At 44.3% G+C, this 19,070-nt stretch overlaps 1 protein-coding gene across 1 annotated transcript in view; it reads left to right on the forward strand.

Annotated features, from left to right (window-relative positions):
- RYR3 (ryanodine receptor 3) overlaps positions 1 to 19,070 on the forward strand; it is a 625,867-nt gene that overhangs the window by 247,886 nt on the left and 358,911 nt on the right. Inside the window, exons 22-23 of the mRNA XM_065402721.1 lie at positions 7,899 to 8,115; positions 8,348 to 8,452. Coding sequence (XP_065258793.1) covers positions 7,899 to 8,115; positions 8,348 to 8,452 — 322 coding nt within the window. The remainder of the gene's footprint in view (positions 1 to 7,898; positions 8,116 to 8,347; positions 8,453 to 19,070) is intronic.

The raw sequence follows: 19,070 nt of genomic DNA on the forward strand, positions 1-19,070 counted from the left end.
AAACTTTCGCATGCATAAGGGCACTTTCATGGAACTTTGTGACTTGCTTTCCCCTGCCCTGAAGCGCCAGAATACCAGGATGAGAGCAGCCCTCACAGTTGAGAAGCGAGTGGCGATAGCCCTGTGGAAGCTTGCAACGCCAGACAGCTACCGGTCAGTCGGGAATCAATTTGGAGTGGGCAAATCTACTGTGGGGGCTGCTGTGATCCAAGTTGCCAGGGGAATGAGAGACTTGGTGATATCAAGGGTAGTGACTCTGGGAAACGTGCAGGCCATAGTGGATGGCTTTGCTGCAATGGGATTCCCAAACTGTGGTGGGGCGATAGACGGAACCCATATCCCTATCTTGGCATCGGAGCACCAAGCCACCGAGTACATAAACCGCAAGGGGTACTTTTCAATGCTGCTGCAAGCCCTGGTGGATCACAAGGGACGTTTCACCAACATCAACGTGGGCTGGCCGGGAAGGGTACATGATGCTCGCGTCTTCAGGCACTCTGTTCTGTTTTGAAAGCTGGAGGAAGGGACTTTCTTCCCGGACCAGAAAATAACCATTGGGGATGTTGAAATGCCTATCGTGATCCTTGGGGACCCAGCCTACCCCTTAATGCCATGGCTCATGAAGCCGTACACAGGCAGCCTGGACAGGAGTCAGGACCTGTTCAACTACAGGCTGAGCAAGTGCCGAATGGTGGTAGAATGTGCATTTGGGCGTTTAAAAGCGCGCTGGCGCAGCTTACTGACTCGCTCAGACCTTAGCGAAAAGAATATCCCCATTGTTATTGCTGCTTGCTGTGCGCTCCACAATATCTGTGAGAGTAAGGGGGAGACATTTATGGCGGCTGGGAGGTTGAGGCAAATCGCCTGGCCGCTGATTACGCGCAGCCAGACACCAGGGCGGTTAGAGGAGCACAGCATGGCGCGGTGCGCATCAGAGAAGCTTTGAAAACGAGTTTTGTGACTGGCCAGGCTACGGTGTGAAACTTCTGTTTGTTTCTCCTTGATGAAAACTCCGCCCCCCCACCCACCCGGTTAACTCTACTTCCCTGTAAACCAACCACCCCACCCTCCCCTCCCCCCTTCAAGCACCACTTGCAGAGGCAATAAAGTCATTGTTACTTCACATTCATGCATTCTTTATTAATTCATCACACAACTAGGGGGATAATTGCAAAGGTAGCCCGGGATGGGTGGGGGAGGAGGGAAGGAAAAGGACACTCTGCAGTTTAAAACTTTAAAACTTTAACACTTATTGCTTGGGAAATCATCTGGGGTGGAGTGACTGGGTGGCCGGAGGCCCCCCACCGTGTTCTTGGGCGTCTGGGTGAGGAGGCAATGGGACTTGGGGAGGAGGGCTATTGGTTACACAGGGGCTGTAGCGGCGGTCTCTGCTCCTGCTGCCTTTCCTGCAGCTCAACCATACGCTGGAGCATATCAGTTTGATGCTCCAGCAGCCGGAGCATCGACTCTTGCCTTCTGTGTGCAAGCTGACGCCACCTCTCATCTTCAGCCCGTGATTCAGCACGCCACCTCTCCTCTCGCTCATATTGGGCTTTTCTATAATCAGTCATTGACTGCCTCCACGCATTCTGCTGTGCTCTGTCAGCGTGGGAGGCAGTCTGTAGTTCTGTAAACATTTCATCACGCGTCCTTCGCTTTCACTTTCGAATATTCACTAGCCTCTGAGAAGGAGAAGGATTTGCAGCTGGTGGTGGAGAAGGGAGAGGTGGTTAAAAAAGACACATTTTAGAGAACAATGGGTACACTCTTTCACGTTAAATTTTGCTGTTCACATTACACAGCACATGTGCTTTCGTTACAAGGTCGCATTTTTCCTCTTATATTGAGGGCCTGCCGGTTTGGTGTGAGAGATAACTCACGCACTGCCAGGCCACAGATTTCAGCTTGCAGGCAGCCATGGTAAGACACAGTCTTTTGGCTTTTTTAACCTTCTTAACATGTGGGGATGGTTTCAAACAGTACTGCTCTCATTAACCATACCAAGCACCCGTTGGGTTGGCCATTTAAAATGGGTTTGCAATGTAAAAGGAGGGGCTGCGGTTTCAGGGTTAACATGCAGCACAAACCCAACTAATTCCCCTCCCCCACACACCCAATTCTCTGGGATGGTCACTTCACCCCTCCCCCCCACCGCGTGGCTAACAGCGGGGAATATTTCTGTTCAGCAGAGCAGGAAGGGGCACCTCTGAATGTCCCCTTAATAAAATTGCCCCATTTCAACCAGGTGACCGTGAATGATATCACTCTCCTGAGGATAACAAAGAGCGATAAGGAATGGATGTTGTCTGCATGCCAGCAAACACCGGGACCATACGCTGCCATGCTTTGTTATGCAATGATTCCAGACTACGTGCTACTGGCCTGGCGTGGTAAAGTGTCCTACCATGGCGGACGGGATAAGGCAGCCCTCCCCAGAAACCTTTTGCAAAGGCTTTGGGAGTACATGAAGGAGAGCTTTCTGGAGATGTCCCTGGAGGATTTCCGCTCCATCCCCATACACGTTAACAGACTTTTCCAGTAGCTGTACTGGCCGCGATTGCCAGGGCAAATTAATCATTAATCATTAAACACGCTTGCTTTTAAACCATGTGTAATATTTACAAAGGTACACTCACCAGAGGTCCCCTGTGTGCCCCCAGGGTCTTGGGTGAGTTCGGGGGTTACTGGTTCCAGGTCCAGGGTGATAAACATATCCTGGCTGTTGGGGAAACCGGTTTCTCCGCTTCCTTGCTGCTGTGAGCTATTTACATTATCTTCATCCTCATCTTCCTCGTACCCCGAACCCGCTTCCCTGTGTGTTTCTCCAGTGAGGGACTCATAGCACACGGTTGGGGTAGTGGTGGCTGCACCCCCTAGAATGGCATGCAGCTCCGCGTAGAAGCGGCATGTTTGCGGCTCAGCCCCGGACCTTCCGTTTGCTTCTCTGGCTTTGTGGTAGGCTTGCCTTAGCTCCTTAATTTTCACACGGCACTGCTGTGCGTCCCTGTTATGGCCTCTGTCCTTCATGGCCTTGGAGACCTTTTCTAATATTTTGCCATTTCGTTTACTGCTTCGGAGTTCGGCCAGCACTGATTCATCTCCCCATATGGCGAGCAGATCTCGTACCTCCCGTTCTGTCCATGCTGGAGCTCTTTTGCGATCCTGGGACTCCGTCACGGTTACCTGTGCTGATGAGCTCTGCGTGGTCACCTGTGCTCTCCACGCTGGGCAAACAGGAAATGAAATTCAAAAGTTCGCGGGGCTTTTCCTGTCTACCTGGCCAGTGATCTGAGTTGAGAGTGCTGTCCAGAGCGGTCACAATGAAGCACTGTGGGATAGCTTCCGGAGGCCAATAACGTCGAATTCCGTCCACACTAACCCAATTCCGACCCACTAAGGCCGATTTTATCACTAATCCCCTCGTCGGAGGTGGAGTAAAGAAACCGGTTTAAAGGGCCCTTTAAGTCGAAAGAAAGGGCTTAGTCGTGTGAACGTGTCCAGGCTTAATTCGATTTAACGCGGCTAAAGTCGACCTAAACTCGTAGTGTAGACCAGGCCTAGGACTCTTAGTTGCAACAGTAGTACAAATAAATAATAATACCACATCCAGCTGTGGTGTCCTCAATTTAAAAAGGATGTTAAATTGTAGAGGGTACAGAAAAGAGCCACAAAAGTTATAAGAATAGAGAAAATGACTTGCAGTGAGAGACTTAAAGAGCTCAATCTGTTTTGAGTATTAAAAAGAAGATTGAGAGGTGACTTGATGAAAATATATAAGTACCTTAATAGGTCCGACTAGATAATCTAATGGTCCTGACTAGTTTTAAACTGTATGAACCTATGAAAAGTGAAAGTGCTAGTTTCAGCTAACACTGGAGGGCGTTAGTATGCCTGTAGTTCCACAGCTCCCAGCACTTTTTTATTAGAGTTGGTTAAATTTTTTTCATCCAAAACTTCTATAACAAAAAATGTTCTTTTGTGAAACACAAGTTTTTTATAGACATTTTTTGCTTTTTCCAGTTTTCTGACTTTTTCTATAAAAAAAATGAAAATCTGAAATATTTTTGTTTTTCAGTAGGTTTTTTTCTACCCTTTCACTTTCTTTACTTCCCTTTTTTCAGTGACAACATGGAGAGAAAAGAATAAATGGCGTAAAGAAGGGGAAGAACCCCACGATTGAAAAACCTTAAGTTTTGAAAACCAGAAACTTGGGGGGGGGGGGGGGATATTTTTTCCCATCAGAAAATGTCAACATTTTCCACAAAATGTTTATCTGTGCATCTGTTGTCACATATCACCAGTGAGCTTCCTAGGTTATTAAATCTTCAGGGCAGGTATTGTATCCTTTTATGTGTCTGTAAAATCCCTGCCACTGTGCAAATAGTAGCAATAATCATAGTTTTGGAACTTTTAGTCAATCCATTTTGTTCCCTTTTGGAGTCCTTCTGAATTGACAACATTTACTTCCTTAAAAATATTATTTCTTTCTCTCTTCCCCCCCCCCCGCCATTATAAAAATGACCCAAATAAAACCTGTGAGAATCTTGACAGTGTTTATACTTAGAATAACCATCCAGCAGCACTGATACTAATATATAAATTACTCACTGCAGCAGCCTTTATTTGTTAGTCATTGGATTATTTGCCTAAAATAACAGATAGTACTTTTCCTTCCTCTTTTCCTAATGACCAGTTATCTGTATAGATTAAAATAAACTTGACTCTCTGTCCATTTTTTCCTCTTGTGTGATCCTTCAGTGAAGTCATAATACTGAATTTGCAAAATAATAGTTCTGTGACAAAAGATTGTGATGCTTTAAATGCAGATGTAATAATACTGAATGATAAAGCAAGAGAAGCTGAAATACAAGCAGGGAAGCTCTTAGATAAATAGGTATGTCTACAATAAGGGTCTGCTCCAAATCCCACTGACTTCACTGGGAGTTGGTTTGAGCCTCATGAGCTGAGTACAGCAAATTGCCGTTTCTTATTTATTCTCTTTTGTCATTCCACCAATATGAAAATTCCTATATAAAAGTGAAAATAAGGTGTTAAACTTAGATTGATGAGTCTGCATTGTATTTTATATGGTAAAACTGTGAGTTTAGAATAATAGCTTTGATTTATGAAAAATATTGACTAGTTCTTGTATATTACTCTTGTAGTGCTTATGATTTGTATTATAACTAGTGCCTTTTAATGCTATTACATCTCTTTCTAATTACAGTTACATTCTGTACCATCTTAGCTATATTACAAAACTTTTTTAAACTAACACTTAAATATCTATAACAGCCACAATATTCCCAAATTCATTGGTGGTAGTGTTGCAGTTTGTTTTCTTTTATTGTCAACTAACCTTGGTTCTGGTTACTTATTAACCTAATTATTTACAGCTGATATTGATCAATTTGCCATGGATTGTTGATGAGATAAATATACATCTGTGAAGAATGTAATCGCCTTGGACTAAATTTCATGAGTTTTGTAGAGAACTCCACCCATAAAGAAATACTAATGCCTTTGTATACATTGCTGCAATTACTATATCAGCAATGTTTTTGATTAGTGATAAAATAATTAATCACCTACATTTTAAATAGGGTGATGGTTTCATTGAATTTATGGTTTTATGGTATGAATAAAATTAAGAGGTAATGTTAACAGTAAGATTTGTTATCCAAGTTTTCATTGTCCATAGACATAAGCATGAATGAAACAATTAGGAAGACTTTATTATTAATCTAGTATGGGGTGGGCAAACTTTTTGGCCTGAGGGCCACATCTGGGTGGGGAAATTGCATGCAGGGCCATTAATGTAGGGCCAGGGCAGGGGGTTGGGATGCGGGCGGGAGTGCAGGGTACAGGAGGGGGTGTGGAGTGCAGGAAGGGGCTCAGGGCAGGGGGTTGGGTGCGGAGCCGGCTCAGCAGGGGGTTGGGGGTGCAGGAGGGGTGCGGCAGGGGGCTCAGGGCAGGGGGTAGGGGTGCAGAGTGTGGGGGGCTCAGGGCAGGAGGTTGGGGTGCGGCAGGGGGCTCAGGGCAGGGGGTTGGGGTGCGGGGTCCAGGAGGGGTTCTGGGTGCGGGCTCCGGCCCGGCGCCGCTTACTTTGAGTGGCGCGTAGCAAGGCTAAGGCAGGCTCCCTAACTACCTGCCCGCCCTGGCCCCGTGCCACTCCCGGAAGTGGTTGGCACCATGTCCCTGTGGCCCCTGCGGGTGGGGGTGAGCAGAGGGCTCTGTATGCTGCCCTCGCCTGCAGGCACTGCCCCCCACAGCTCCCATTGGCCGGGAACAGGGAACCGCAGCCATTGGGAGCTTCGGGGGCGGTACCCGCAGGCAAGGGCAGCACACGGAGCCTCTGCCCCCCTCCCCTTCTGGGGTTGTAGGGACATGGTGCCAGTCGCTTCCGGGAGTGGCACGGGGCCAGGGCAGGCAGGGAGCCTGCCTTAGCCCCGCTGCGCCATGGGGCTGGCAATCCCGCGGGCAGGATCCAAAGCCCTGACGGGCTGCATCTGGCCCGTGGGCCATAATTTGCTCTCCCCTGATCTAGTAAATGGCTGGCTAATCTAAAGGATTTTGCCTCGATAGCATTACAATGTGCATGGAATTGTTTTTGAACACTCAAGATTGAGGGTGAAATTAATAATGTTGTTACAAATGTTTTAACAACAAAAATGCTTTTGTGCTTTATAAATTGAGATTGAAAAGGGTGCGACTGACTAAAGAAGTCTGTCTCCCCCCCCCCCCCCACACTCGCACATCTAATTTCAATGAATTATATGGTTTCAGAAACAGAGCATGTATGTATTTGGCTGAAACGCATCTTCCAGCTAAGAAAATGTTTCTTAGATTTATTTTGATATTTCATCTTAGTTGGGAATCAGGTGTTTCGTTGTTTTGTTTTTTTTAAGGAATTTTAATACCCATGAAAGGTGCTGGGCTGATAGTCCTGTAGTTAGGACACTTATTTATCTCCAAAAGAGGTATAGACAAATCAGCAACATTATTATGATCTTGTTCACATTGCCCTGCTACTAACCTTCAGTTGTTATACAGCATATGTAGTTCATTCTCCATACCTATTGTTCAGCCCTGAGCCTCTTTCTTGCACTACAAACAAATGGGCCAATTAGTATCAGTTTTTATAGTATTTTGATGATGTGGACATCTGTTCACCATGAAATTAACTGAGGACACTAACTCATTCCATGCAGGCCACTCAATCAAGCAGCCAGATGGCTATTGCCTTTAGTCCTTATTGATGTGGGGTCAGTTCACACCATGTACATTAAAAATATATGGCTGAGGAGAACTGGAGAACCCTTTATGTTAATAGAGACTTCAATGAGGATCATGACTCAAACCTACAATGATGGTATTTGCGGTGAATTAATTTTGTTGGTTTAGTTGTTGCACAAGGTTATTGTGATTACTCAGTTCATCATAGATAAAAGGAAAGCTTAGGTTGATAATTTAGCGTGGGATTTTCAAAAGTCCTTAAGTGACTTTGGAGCACAAGTCCTATTGAAACTTGGAATTGTGCTCCTAAATCACTTACCTGCTTTTAAAAATCCCACCCAAAATGTAGATATTTATTTAAAGAATAACACAGATATATTTGAGAATAGAGGTTTGAGTTAAATAGTCAAGTTTTGCATTTACCAAAGCATAAATATTTTAATTAGTTTGTAGACTTATAATTTTTCAATATATAGTATCAACTAGCATTAGTGCTTAGTAAATTTTTAGGGATTTCTTAAACTTAAGTAGTGTATCAAAATCTTTATAGATTTCTATTTTTAAAAGATATCAAAATTGAAGTTTGTCTCCAATTGACCCATTTGCTGCGTTAATATAGGCTCTTATTTAAATGTTGCACTTTTTCATTCAAAATTGCATAGGGTTCGTTTCCTACTGGGTGGACGTCATGGAGAGTTTAAGTTCCTGCCTCCCACTGGGTATGCTCCATGCTATGAAGCTTTGCTTCCAAAAGAGAAGATGAAATTGGAACCAGTAAAAGAGTATAAGAGAGATTCTGATGGAGTTAGGGATTTGCTGGGTACAACACAATTCCTCTCCCAAGCTTCCTTCATCCCTTGTCCAATAGACACCATTCAGGTATGCCTACTTTACAATAATGGAAGTGTAAAATTCATCTTACCCAGAATCTTAAAATGAGCAGTAAAAAATTTAGGCCAGCATGTATCCTCTCTTAGCAATATACTGTTTGTGCAATACAGTATTTAATGATATGTTAAATAATCAGTTGTTATAGTTGAAGTATTTTAGGAAAGTTGGACATTACTGAGTCTCTTCTCTCTTGTTGAATCTTGAAATATTTTCTTCTTAGATTGTTTTGCCTCTTCACCTTGAAAAGATCAGGGACAAGTTGGCTGAAAATATCCATGAACTATGGGGAATGAATAAAATAGAACTTGGCTGGACCTATGGCAAGGTAAGAAGTGAGAATACTTCTTATTATATGTGAAGTTGGTAGTACCACCAAATATTAAGACTGTATCACAGAATGATAGAAATGTAGGACTGGAAGGGACCTTGAGAGGTCCAGCCCCCAGTGCTGAGGCAGGACCAAGTATACTTAGCTCATCCCTGACAGGTGTTTGTTAAGTTTGTTCTTGAAACCTTTCACTGACTGGGATTCTACAACCTCCCTTGGAAGCCTATTCCAGTACTTAACTATCCTTATAGTTAAAAAGTTTTTCCTAATATCTAACCTAAATCTCCTGTGCTACAGATTAAGCCCATTACTTCTTGTCTTACTTTCAGAGAACATGGAGAACAATTTATCACTGTCCTTTGTATAACAGCCCTTAATGTACTTGAAGACTCTTATCAGTTCTCTCTTCAGTTTTCTTTTCTCAAGATTAAACATGCCCAGTTTTTCCTCATAGGTTAGGCTTTCTAAAACGTTGATAATTTTTGTTGTTCTCCTCTGGACTCTCTCCACTTTGTCCACATCTTTCTTCAAGTGTTGCATCCAGAACTGAACCCAGTGCTCCACCTGAGACCTCATCAGTGCTGAAGAGGGAGGGACAGTTACTTCCCATGTCTTACATACAACATTCCTGTTAATACACCCCAGAATGATATTGATCTTTTTTACAACTGCATCACATTGCTGATTGATTCATATTCAATTTGTGATCCAGTATAACCCCCAGATCCTTTTAATTAGTACTATTGCCTAGCCAGTTATTTCCCATTTTGTAGTTGTACATTTGATTTTGCCTTCCTAAGTGTTGTACTTTTCACTTATCTTTATTGAATTTCATCTTTTTGATATCAGACCTATTCTCCAATTTGTCAAGGCCATTTTGAATTCTAATCCTGTTCTCCAAAGTACTAGCACCCTCTCCCAGTTTGGTGTCATCCACAAATGTCATAAGCATATTCTCCACTCCATTTTCCAAGTCATAAATGAAGATATTGAATAGTACCAGATCCAGGACAGACCCCTGTAAGGCCCCATTAGATATGTCATCCCAGTTTAACAGTGAATCATTGATAACTATTCTTTGAGTACAGTCTGTCAATCAATTGTGCATCCATTTTATGGTAATTTTCTTTTGAGAATGTCATGTGGAACTGTGTCAAAAGCCTTTCTAAAATCAAGGTGTAATATGTCTACAGATTCCCCCCAATCCACTAGGCCAGTAATCTTTTTTTTTATTTTTAAAAAAAGGAAATTAGGTTGGTTTGGTATGATTTGTTCTTGACACATCCATGTTAGCTATTACTTATAACCCTATTATCTTCAATGTGCTTACCACTGGATTGTTTAATAATTTGTTTCAGTATATTTCCAGCTATTGAAGTTAGGCTGACTTTCAGATGCTCTTCCCATTTTCAAAGATAGCTTTAAATACATGTTTTCTCAGGGAGATTAGAGAGGCTACAAAAGCAGAAAGCACAGTAATAATGGGGGATTTCAATTTTCCTCATACTGACTGGGTATATGTGACCACTGCATGGAAGAGATACAATTACTAGACATCGTAAATAACTGCTACTTTGATTAGGGTTTGGTTCAAGACGGGAATATAGGTTAACCTCTCAGTAATAGCAACCATAATTTAATTAAATTGAAAAATCTTTGTCAGGGGAGAAGTGACCAAGAAACCCACCACAGTAGCATTTAACTTCAAAAAGGGGAGCTACTCAAAAATGAGGATCTAGTTAAATGGAAATTAAAAGGAACAGACCTGAGGGTGAAATGCTTGCAAACGACATGTAGACTATTTAAAAACACCGTAATAGAGGCTCAAATTAAATGTATCCCCCCCACAAAATAGAGGACCAATAAAATGCCACCATGGCTAAACAGCAGAGTAAAACAGGCATTTAGGGGGAAAAGGGCATCTTTTAAAAGTTGGAAATAAAATCCTAGTGAGGAAAATAGGAAGGAAAATAAACTCTGGCGAGTCAAGTGTAAAAGTGTAATAAAGCAGGCCAAGAAAGAATTTGAAGAGGAACTAGCAAAAGACAAAAACTAATAGCAATTTTTGTTAAGTACATCATAAACAGGGAGCCTGCCAAATAGTCAGTGGGGCTACTAGACAATTGAGGTGTTACAGGTGACTCAAGGAAGACAAAGCTGTTGTGGAGAATCTAAATTCTTTTCATCAGTCTTCACTGCAGAAATGGGGGAGATTCCCACACCTGATCCATTCTTTTTAGGTGATGAATCTGAGAAACTGTCCCAGATTGAGGTGTCAGTAGAGGTGGTTTTGGAACGAATTGATAAATTAAGCAATAATAAATCACCAATACCAGATGGTATTCATAGTTGAGTTCCATCAGAACTCTTGGATGAAATTGCAGAACTAATAACTGTGATATATAACCTATTGTTTAAATCAGCCTCTGTACCAGAAGACTGTAGAGTAGCTAACATAATGCTGATTTTTTAAAAAGGCTCCAGAGGGGATCCTGGCAATTACAAGCCAGTAAAACCAACATCAGTACCAGGCAAATGGGTTGAAACTATAATAAAAAACAGAATTATCAGACACATAGATAAACATGATATGTCAGTGAAGAGTCAGCATGGCTTTTGTAAATGGAAATCATGTCTCACCAATCTTTTAGAATTCTTTGAGGATGCCAACAAGTATATAGACTTTCAGAAAGCCTTTGGCAAGGTCCCTCACAAAAGGCTCTTAAGCAAACTAAGTAGTCATGGGATAAGAGGAAAAGTCCTCTCATGGATTAGTAATAATTAAAAGATAGGAAACAAAAGGTAGGAATAAATGGTCAGTTTTCACAATGGAGAGAGGTAAATAGTGGAGTCCTCCAAGGATCTGTAACTGGGGCCTGTATTGTTCAACGTATTCATAAATGATCTGGAAAAAGGGGTACACAGTGAGGCGTCAAAGTTTGAAGATGATACAAAATTATTCAAGATAGTTAAGTCCAAAGCTGACTGCACAGAGTTACAAATGGATCTCACAAAACTGGATGACTGGGTGACAGAATGACACAGGAAATTCAATGTTAAGTGCAAAGTAATGCATGTTGGAAAAAATAATCCCAACTATATAAAATGATTGGGTCTAAATTAGCTCTTACCACTCAAGAAAGAGATTGTGGAGTCGTGGATAGGTCCCGGAAAACATGCTAGGAACCATTAGGAAAAGGATAGATAATAAAACAGAAAATACCATAATGCCACTATATAAATCCCTAGTACACCTGCACCTTGAATACTGTGTGCAGTTCTGGTTTTTCCATCTCAAAAAATATATATTAAAATTGGAAAAAGTACAGAGAAAGGTAACAAAAATGAGTGGGGGTATGGAACAGCATCCATACAAGGAGCGATTACAAGGGACTCTTCAGCTTGGAAAAGAGACGACTGAGGGGGGATATGATAGAGGTCTATAAAATCATGAATGGTATGGAGAAAGTGAATAGAGGAGTATAGTTTACCCCTTCACATAACACAAGAATTAGGGGTTATGCAATGAAATTAGTAGGCAGTTGTTTAAAACAAACAAAAGGACAATTTTCTTCTTCACGGAGTGCACAGCCACCCTGTGGAACTAATTGCAAGGACATGTTGTGAATGCCACAAATATAACTGCATTAAAAAAAAGAAGTAGATAAAGTTGATGGAGGATGACCACACTGCACCTTAAACAGTGGGCTATTGTCTGGCTTGCTGCGGGGAAGGGGTATTCCTCTTTAAGGGCAGAGAAGCACAGACATCGCTGACTCATTCCCCCTAGGTGACTGGAAGAGAGGGGTGAGTGTATACAGGTGTCAAACCAAGCAGAAGAAACCCCTTTTCACCCAGACCAAGCAGAACAGCACCCATTCTTGAAAGAGGCGAAATACCAAGTTTGGTCAGGATCTGCTGTGGGCACTACACTGGTTGCTGCTTTCTCAGGGGGGTGGGGGAGTAAGGATTTCCCCCCTCACTATCAGATTGACCAAGGCTGGGATGGGGAAGGCTCCAATGTGGGGGCATAGTTGAGTCTAGCATGGAATGGGAGTTAGCCTATGATGATGCAACTCATTATGTAAGCATGGGGTGGATGTCCAGTGCAGGTACTCTGTGGATAAGGGATACAGTGATCCAATAAATGGTTTGATAAAGGATTTTAAAAAGGTGTTTGTTAAAGGAGTGGGAATGGCACAGTTTGGGGCTCTTATGACAGGCACAGCAGGGAGGCAACTCCTCTCCTCCTTTATAGCTGACCTTAACCCTCATTTGGTGGGGGGAATGGTAAGGTCCCAACAGCGAGTTGGCTGGGGACCAGGATGAAAAAGGGGGAGGGGGCAGAGCTGACAGAAGCCCCCCAGGTAGATATTGAAATGATCATGGAGTTACCTACAGTGTACACTTTTATCTTGCTGGTACTCCCAGACGGTTGTTAATAAAGTTGCGGATTAATTAAATCACATCCAGTGTCTCCTATCCTCCTTCTGGTATAACTGGACAATAGGTCCATCAATGGCAATTAGCCAAGATGATCAGGGATGCAACCTCAGCTCCAGCTGTCGCTAAAAATCCAACTGTTAGAAGCTGGGACTGGTTGACAGGGGTTGGATTATGTAGAAAAGGGGGGGGAAGGCAGTGGAATGTAGGTATGCCTGGCCTGACATGAGTAATTGAACGTATGGGGGGTGGGGGCTCATTCTTTGGAAGACAGGGTTAAGGAGATAAATAATCGGGCTGAAAACAGAATGTTTGTGCTCAGATAAGTAAATGGGTCAGTAAACTAAAAGACAATGTTTGAGCTAGCTAAGATAAGAGGGGGAATGCCCAGGGAACCATTTACTATGAACAAGATAACAATGGACAAAAGAAACCAGGAGTGTAAAGATGACGTAAAGAATAATGTTGAACATGGACAATGTGTGAACAGAACATGCTGTACGGGGGTTGGTTCCTGCAAAGTAACCAATCCAAGAATGTGTGATGCAATGTATAGTAAATGCAATAAAATGTGTAAAGTTTTATATAAAGGGAGAGTGTTTATCTGGAACTTTGGAGCTGTGTTGTACCCTGCATCTACCCCCTCGCCTCCTTGCATTTGAATCTGATCAACTCAGCGTTGCTGTATGCCAAATAAAAATACCTAAGGCTTGGTCTACACTAAACCCCCAAATCGAACTAAGGTACGCAACTTCAGCTACGTGAATAACGTAGCTGAAGTTCGAAGTACCTTAGTTCGAACTTACCTCGGTCCACACGCGGCAGGCAGGCTCCCCCGTCGACTCTGCGGTACTCCTCTCGTCTAGCTGGAGTACCGCAGTCGACGGCGAGCACTTCCTGGTTCGACTTATCGCGTCCAGACAAGACGCGATAAGTCGAACCCAGAACTTCGATTGCCAGCCGCCGAACTAGCGGCTGGGTGTAGACATACCCTAAGTGATGAAGTTTAGAGTCAAACTGAGATCTTGGGAAGCCAACTGGAAAAAGGTGTTGGAGGGAATCCCAGTATGGGTCACTCAATAATTGCCTTGTTCTATTCATTCCTCTGAAGCTTCTGGCACTGGTCACTTCCAGAAGATAGGATACTGGGCTAGATGGACTATTGGTCTGACCCAGTATGGCTGTTCTTATGTTCCTCAGTTCTCTGGGACTTCACCCATGTTCCATGAGTTCTTACAGATAATCACTAAAGGGTCTGTGATTGCTTCAGGTAGTTCATTAAGTAACCTAAGATAAATTTCTTCAGGCCCTGCCAACTTGAATACATCTAATGTATCTAAATATTCTTTAACCTGTTCTTTCCCTATTGTTGTTAATATTAGTTGTGTTGAGAATTTGGTCACATTAATCTCTTTAGTGAAGACTGAAGCAGAATAGGCATTAAACACCTCAGTCTTCTTGATGTTGTTTGCTATTATCTCCCCTTCCCCACTATGTGGAGAATCTACTGTTGCTCCTCATATATTTAAAGAGCTGCTTCTTATTGTCTTTTATATCCCCTGCTAGGTGTAACTCATTTTGTACCTCAGCCTTTCTGATTTTGTTTGTGCTATTCTTCAGTACTCCTCCTTAGCAATTTGGTCTTGTTTCCATATTTTGTAGGATTCCTTTTTGATTTTCAAGTAATTAAAGAACTCCTGATGGAGCCATATTGGCCTTTTACTATTCTTCCTATATTTTCTTTACATTGGTATAGTTTGCAGTTGTGTCTTTAATATCATCTCCTTGAGAAACTGCCAACATTCCTGAACTCTCTTACCCCTTAGATTTTCTTTCCATGGAACCTTACCTCCCAGTTTTCTGAGTTTCTTAGTCCGCTTTTTTGAAGTCCATTGTCCTTATTTTGCTGCTTTCCCTCCTTCCTTTCTTTAGAATCATGAAATCTATCATTACATGATCACTTTCACCCAGATTGCCTTCACCCTTCAGATCCACAGCCAATTATTCCCTGTTAGTCAGATTCAAGTCTAAAGTGGACATAGTCCCTCCCCTGGGTATATAAAGCAGTGCTGCCCCGACCCGCTCTCCATTCCAGACGCTCTCTCTGGTCTCGTCTTACCATCCATGGCTGGAGTTGCAGCTCTGTGTGGTCTTAACCTCAGAACACTTCATCTAGTTCAGTTTTTTTCTCATGTTGTATGTAGTTAGTAGTACCCTCAGGGTTAGTTGCATTGGTTTCGTTTTCCTTGGTGATGCCCTTACCGGGGTTTGAACATTGTCCTTCACGTGCAGAAGCAATTCCCTCATGCGGTGCTCTGTCTTGGCAAGGCATACATTAAAGAGCATTGTGTGATCTGCAGATTGTTGAAGAAACGGACTCAAGGACCTTTTGTCTGAAGCAGCAACTGCTCAAATAGGCCATGCAGCCTGCTTCAGCACTAGGACCTTTGTCAGGTCGGCGATCACCTCTGGGGTTCCAAGTGTGCTGCCGCTTTGTGTTCCAGAGGAAGCGCCTCTCCAAAGAAACAGAGGTGCTGTTCTTGGTTGACCTTGCCAAGGAAAAGGTTACATAAGATCATTTTGAGACTGCTTGAGGTCCCACAGGTACTCTTCTGTCTCCCCCAGGAAAAGCATGGACTGGTTCGGAGTTGGTGCCAGCCCATGGGATGGTGCAGGTACCTCTAACCCTTCCCTGGTACCAAGTAGGGAGGTTAGAAATCCTGCACCATTGACTCTGATTTCAGCCTCTGGACATCCGCTGAGTCCAGTACCAACAATGCCGGTATTGACTGTTCCCATGTCAGTAGCATACCAGGCACCTACAGACCTCCTCCACCTTTCAGTCCTGACCTCTCCTTTGGTCCAGGACTGTGCCAGGATTCCATCAGTTACAACCCTGTTGACTGATTGAGCTGCTGAACCCTTGAGCCTGTTGGCACTGCAACCCAATGTTCCCCTTCCACAGGCTGTGGAAGCAGGGCCAGTACCGGGATTGGTATAGGGAAGCTCAGCACTGCTGCAGTCGGCACTGCAAACATTACCATGGCAGCTTTCACCGCCCTCAATATCGGCACCATAAGACATTCCAGTACCGCTGCTGACTTTGGGGTTGACACTGCTTCCAGAACCAACATGCTCGGTACTGCTTCCATTGGCAGCACCACTTCCTGCTTCTTTCTGGGCAATGAACGAGTCAGACCGTTGACTGACTCCATCTGGTCTCACTCTGCCCTTATCCCCAGGTTCCCAAGGCTCCTTGGCGTCTGAGTCAGGGTTGTCATCCTCCCTCTCTACATTGCCTGACCAGCATCAGGGGCTGTCGATGGACTGTTATGGGTATTGGGATTGGCACACGTCTTATGGTTGGGACAGAGGCCCCTGCCTGGCGCCTACTGGCCACCAATGCTTTATCCATGCCAGTGGCCTCCATGGAATCTGTGGGATGCTTCTTGGTCACAGAGGTCCTGCTATTCATCTCGCTCAAAGGCAAGATCGCCAGCCAAGTCTGTCATGGTGACCGTGAATCCACCACAGGCCCAGGCACTGGCAGTCATTCTCCCAGTGGAGCCTCCAAACTCATCCCATCTGAGTCCATCCGCCCTGGGCTTTTAGCCCCGTTAAGGCCCTTGTTTTCATCTCTGGATGATTCCATGCTGCCTGGTTCATCCCTCCCTTCAGTATTAGAGTATTTTAAGGCATACCAAGACCTTCTGTGGCATGCAGTTGCTTCTCTTGCAAGAACTCTGCTTGGATACTGAGGGAACACCCACAAATGAGTGAATATCCTGCAACTATCTTCCCCTGGGAGAGTCACCCTCCCTATCGATGCACTCCTTGAACCACCTAAGGCCCTCTGAAGCACGCTAGCTTCGGTGCCGCCTGTGGCTAAGTGCATGGAAAAGTGCTATTTCTTTCCTATGCAGGAATTTGAAGGGTTTTACTCCCAAATTCCATAGTTGTAACTGCAGTGAATGGTAGAGCCCAGCAGGACAGGTTTAAGTCCACCCCCCAAAGATAGGGGCTCTAAACCATGCACCTCATGGGCAGGAAGATTTACACCTCCTCTTCCTTACAGATGTGAATTGCTAACCATCAAGCCTTTCTGTCCAAGTACAATTTTGTTAACTGGTCAGATGTGGCAGAGTTCACAGACCAACTGCATGAAGTCTTGCAAGAGGAATTTCGGGCATTTGTCACTCAGGACTGCTTGGTGGTTAAGATATCCTTGTAGTCTGCGCTAGACATTGCAGGCATCTCAGCCAGGGTGGTGGCCTCTGCAATCACATGGGGAAGGCTTCCTGGCTGCAAAATTTGGGCATTACCCCTGATGTCCAGTAAGCTATTGAGGATTTTCCATTCAGTGGCCAAACACTGTTCTCGGAAAAGACTGACAAGATGCTACACTCCTTCAGGGACTCCAGGGTTGTTCTATGGTCCTTGGGGGTGTACACCCTGGCCGTGCAGAGGCTTCATTACAGCATTCAGCAGTAGCAACAGTATCATCTGCAGCACAAATTTTGCCAGCCATTCTCTCCTCCGAGACAGTAGAACTAACACATAAAGGGATATAGATCCCACTGGAGGAAGTAGTCTGGCTCAGGGTTTGGCCAATCCATATGCCTTCCCCTACCATACCCCAAGTGCCCATTGATCCAAAGCACTGTTCCTGTCATTGCTTTGGGCTCATTCACTACTAACAGCTGGGTCCTAAGCACCATCAGAATGGGTTATGCCATCCAGTTCCTCTCCAAACCTTCTCCCCACCTTCCCTCTGTGTCCCTCTTCTGGGACTGCTCTCATGAAATACTGCTCCTTGAGCCAGTCCATTCTCTACTGGCTTTGGGAGCTGTGAAGGAGTTTACACTGGAACACTGGGGTCACGGCTTCTATTCCCAGTACTTTCTGGTACCGAAATCCAAGGGAGGAGTAAGACCCATTCTTGACCTTCCTGGCCTCAACAAATGTATCAGGTACATGAGGTTCTGAATGGTCACTCTATTGAGTATTCTCCCCGTGTTGTCCTAGAATGTCTGTATTGCTGCTCTGGACCTTCAGGACACCTACTTCCATATGGTGATTTTGCTGAGCCACAGAAAATTCCTTCTTTTCGTCATGGCTGAGCACCACTTTTACTACACTGTGCTTCCATTTAGCCTCTGTTCTTCCCCCTGATTTTTATGAAATGCATGTTCATTATGACTGCATATCTCAGGAAGAAGGGAATTCACATATTCCTGTATCTGGATGACTGGCTACTGAGGGACAGATCCAGAGGGAAAGTTCTTGCTCATGTTAGCACCACACTGTGCTTGCTCGACCGTCTTGGTTGCATCCTAAACTCTGAGAAGTCAATCTTGGCTCCCACTCAGAAAAACGAGTTCTGCGGGACCCTGTTAGATTCCACTACATCAAAAGCATTTCTGCTGGCCCACTGTTTTCAGACAATTCACCACCTTTGCTTCGGTCTGCACTCTCAGCAGTTTGGGCATGTCTGAGGCTCTTGGGCCACTTGTGCACAGGGGGTCCAGTTTGCAAGGTTGCACCTTCGCCCTCTTCCAGTGTGGTTCAGGATGGTTTACCGTCCCACTCTTCACCCTGTAGATAGACTGATTTATATTCCTCCACTGGTCCTGGATTCCTTGTAGTGGTGGATGTATCCAGAGAATGTTTGCCAAGGTGTTCCCTTTATCCAGCTCTCACCAACCAGGTCGTTTGTTATCGACACCTCCCTGATTGGTTGGGGGGTGCACCTGGGGGCCACTGAAAGTACACAGGACTGTGGTTGGAGCGGAGGCTTCAGGCCATCTACACTGCATGTCATGCTTTTCGGGACCATATCGGTGATTCAGTGGTTCACATACTTATCAAGAATACCACTGTGATGTACTATGTAAACAAACAAGAAGGAGCACACCCTAGGTTGCTTTGCCTAGATGTAATTGAGATGTAGCAGTTCTGCATCGAGGTCCACGTTATTCACTTGCCAGGGTTTCAGAATCATCTCAGGGGCCATCTTGGCAGATATTTTTCCTTAAGTCATGAGTGGTCCCTGAAGACAAGTGTCCTCTCAAATTGGGACATCCCAATGATAGACCTATTTGCTACAGAAGCCAACAGGAAATGTCATCTGTTCTGCTCTCGAGGGGGCCTCAGTCCAGGCTCCCTGTCCAAC

This window comes from Emys orbicularis, chromosome 4 (assembly GCF_028017835.1).
Source record: "Emys orbicularis isolate rEmyOrb1 chromosome 4, rEmyOrb1.hap1, whole genome shotgun sequence".
In the NCBI taxonomy this organism is placed as follows: Eukaryota; Metazoa; Chordata; order Testudines; family Emydidae; genus Emys; species Emys orbicularis.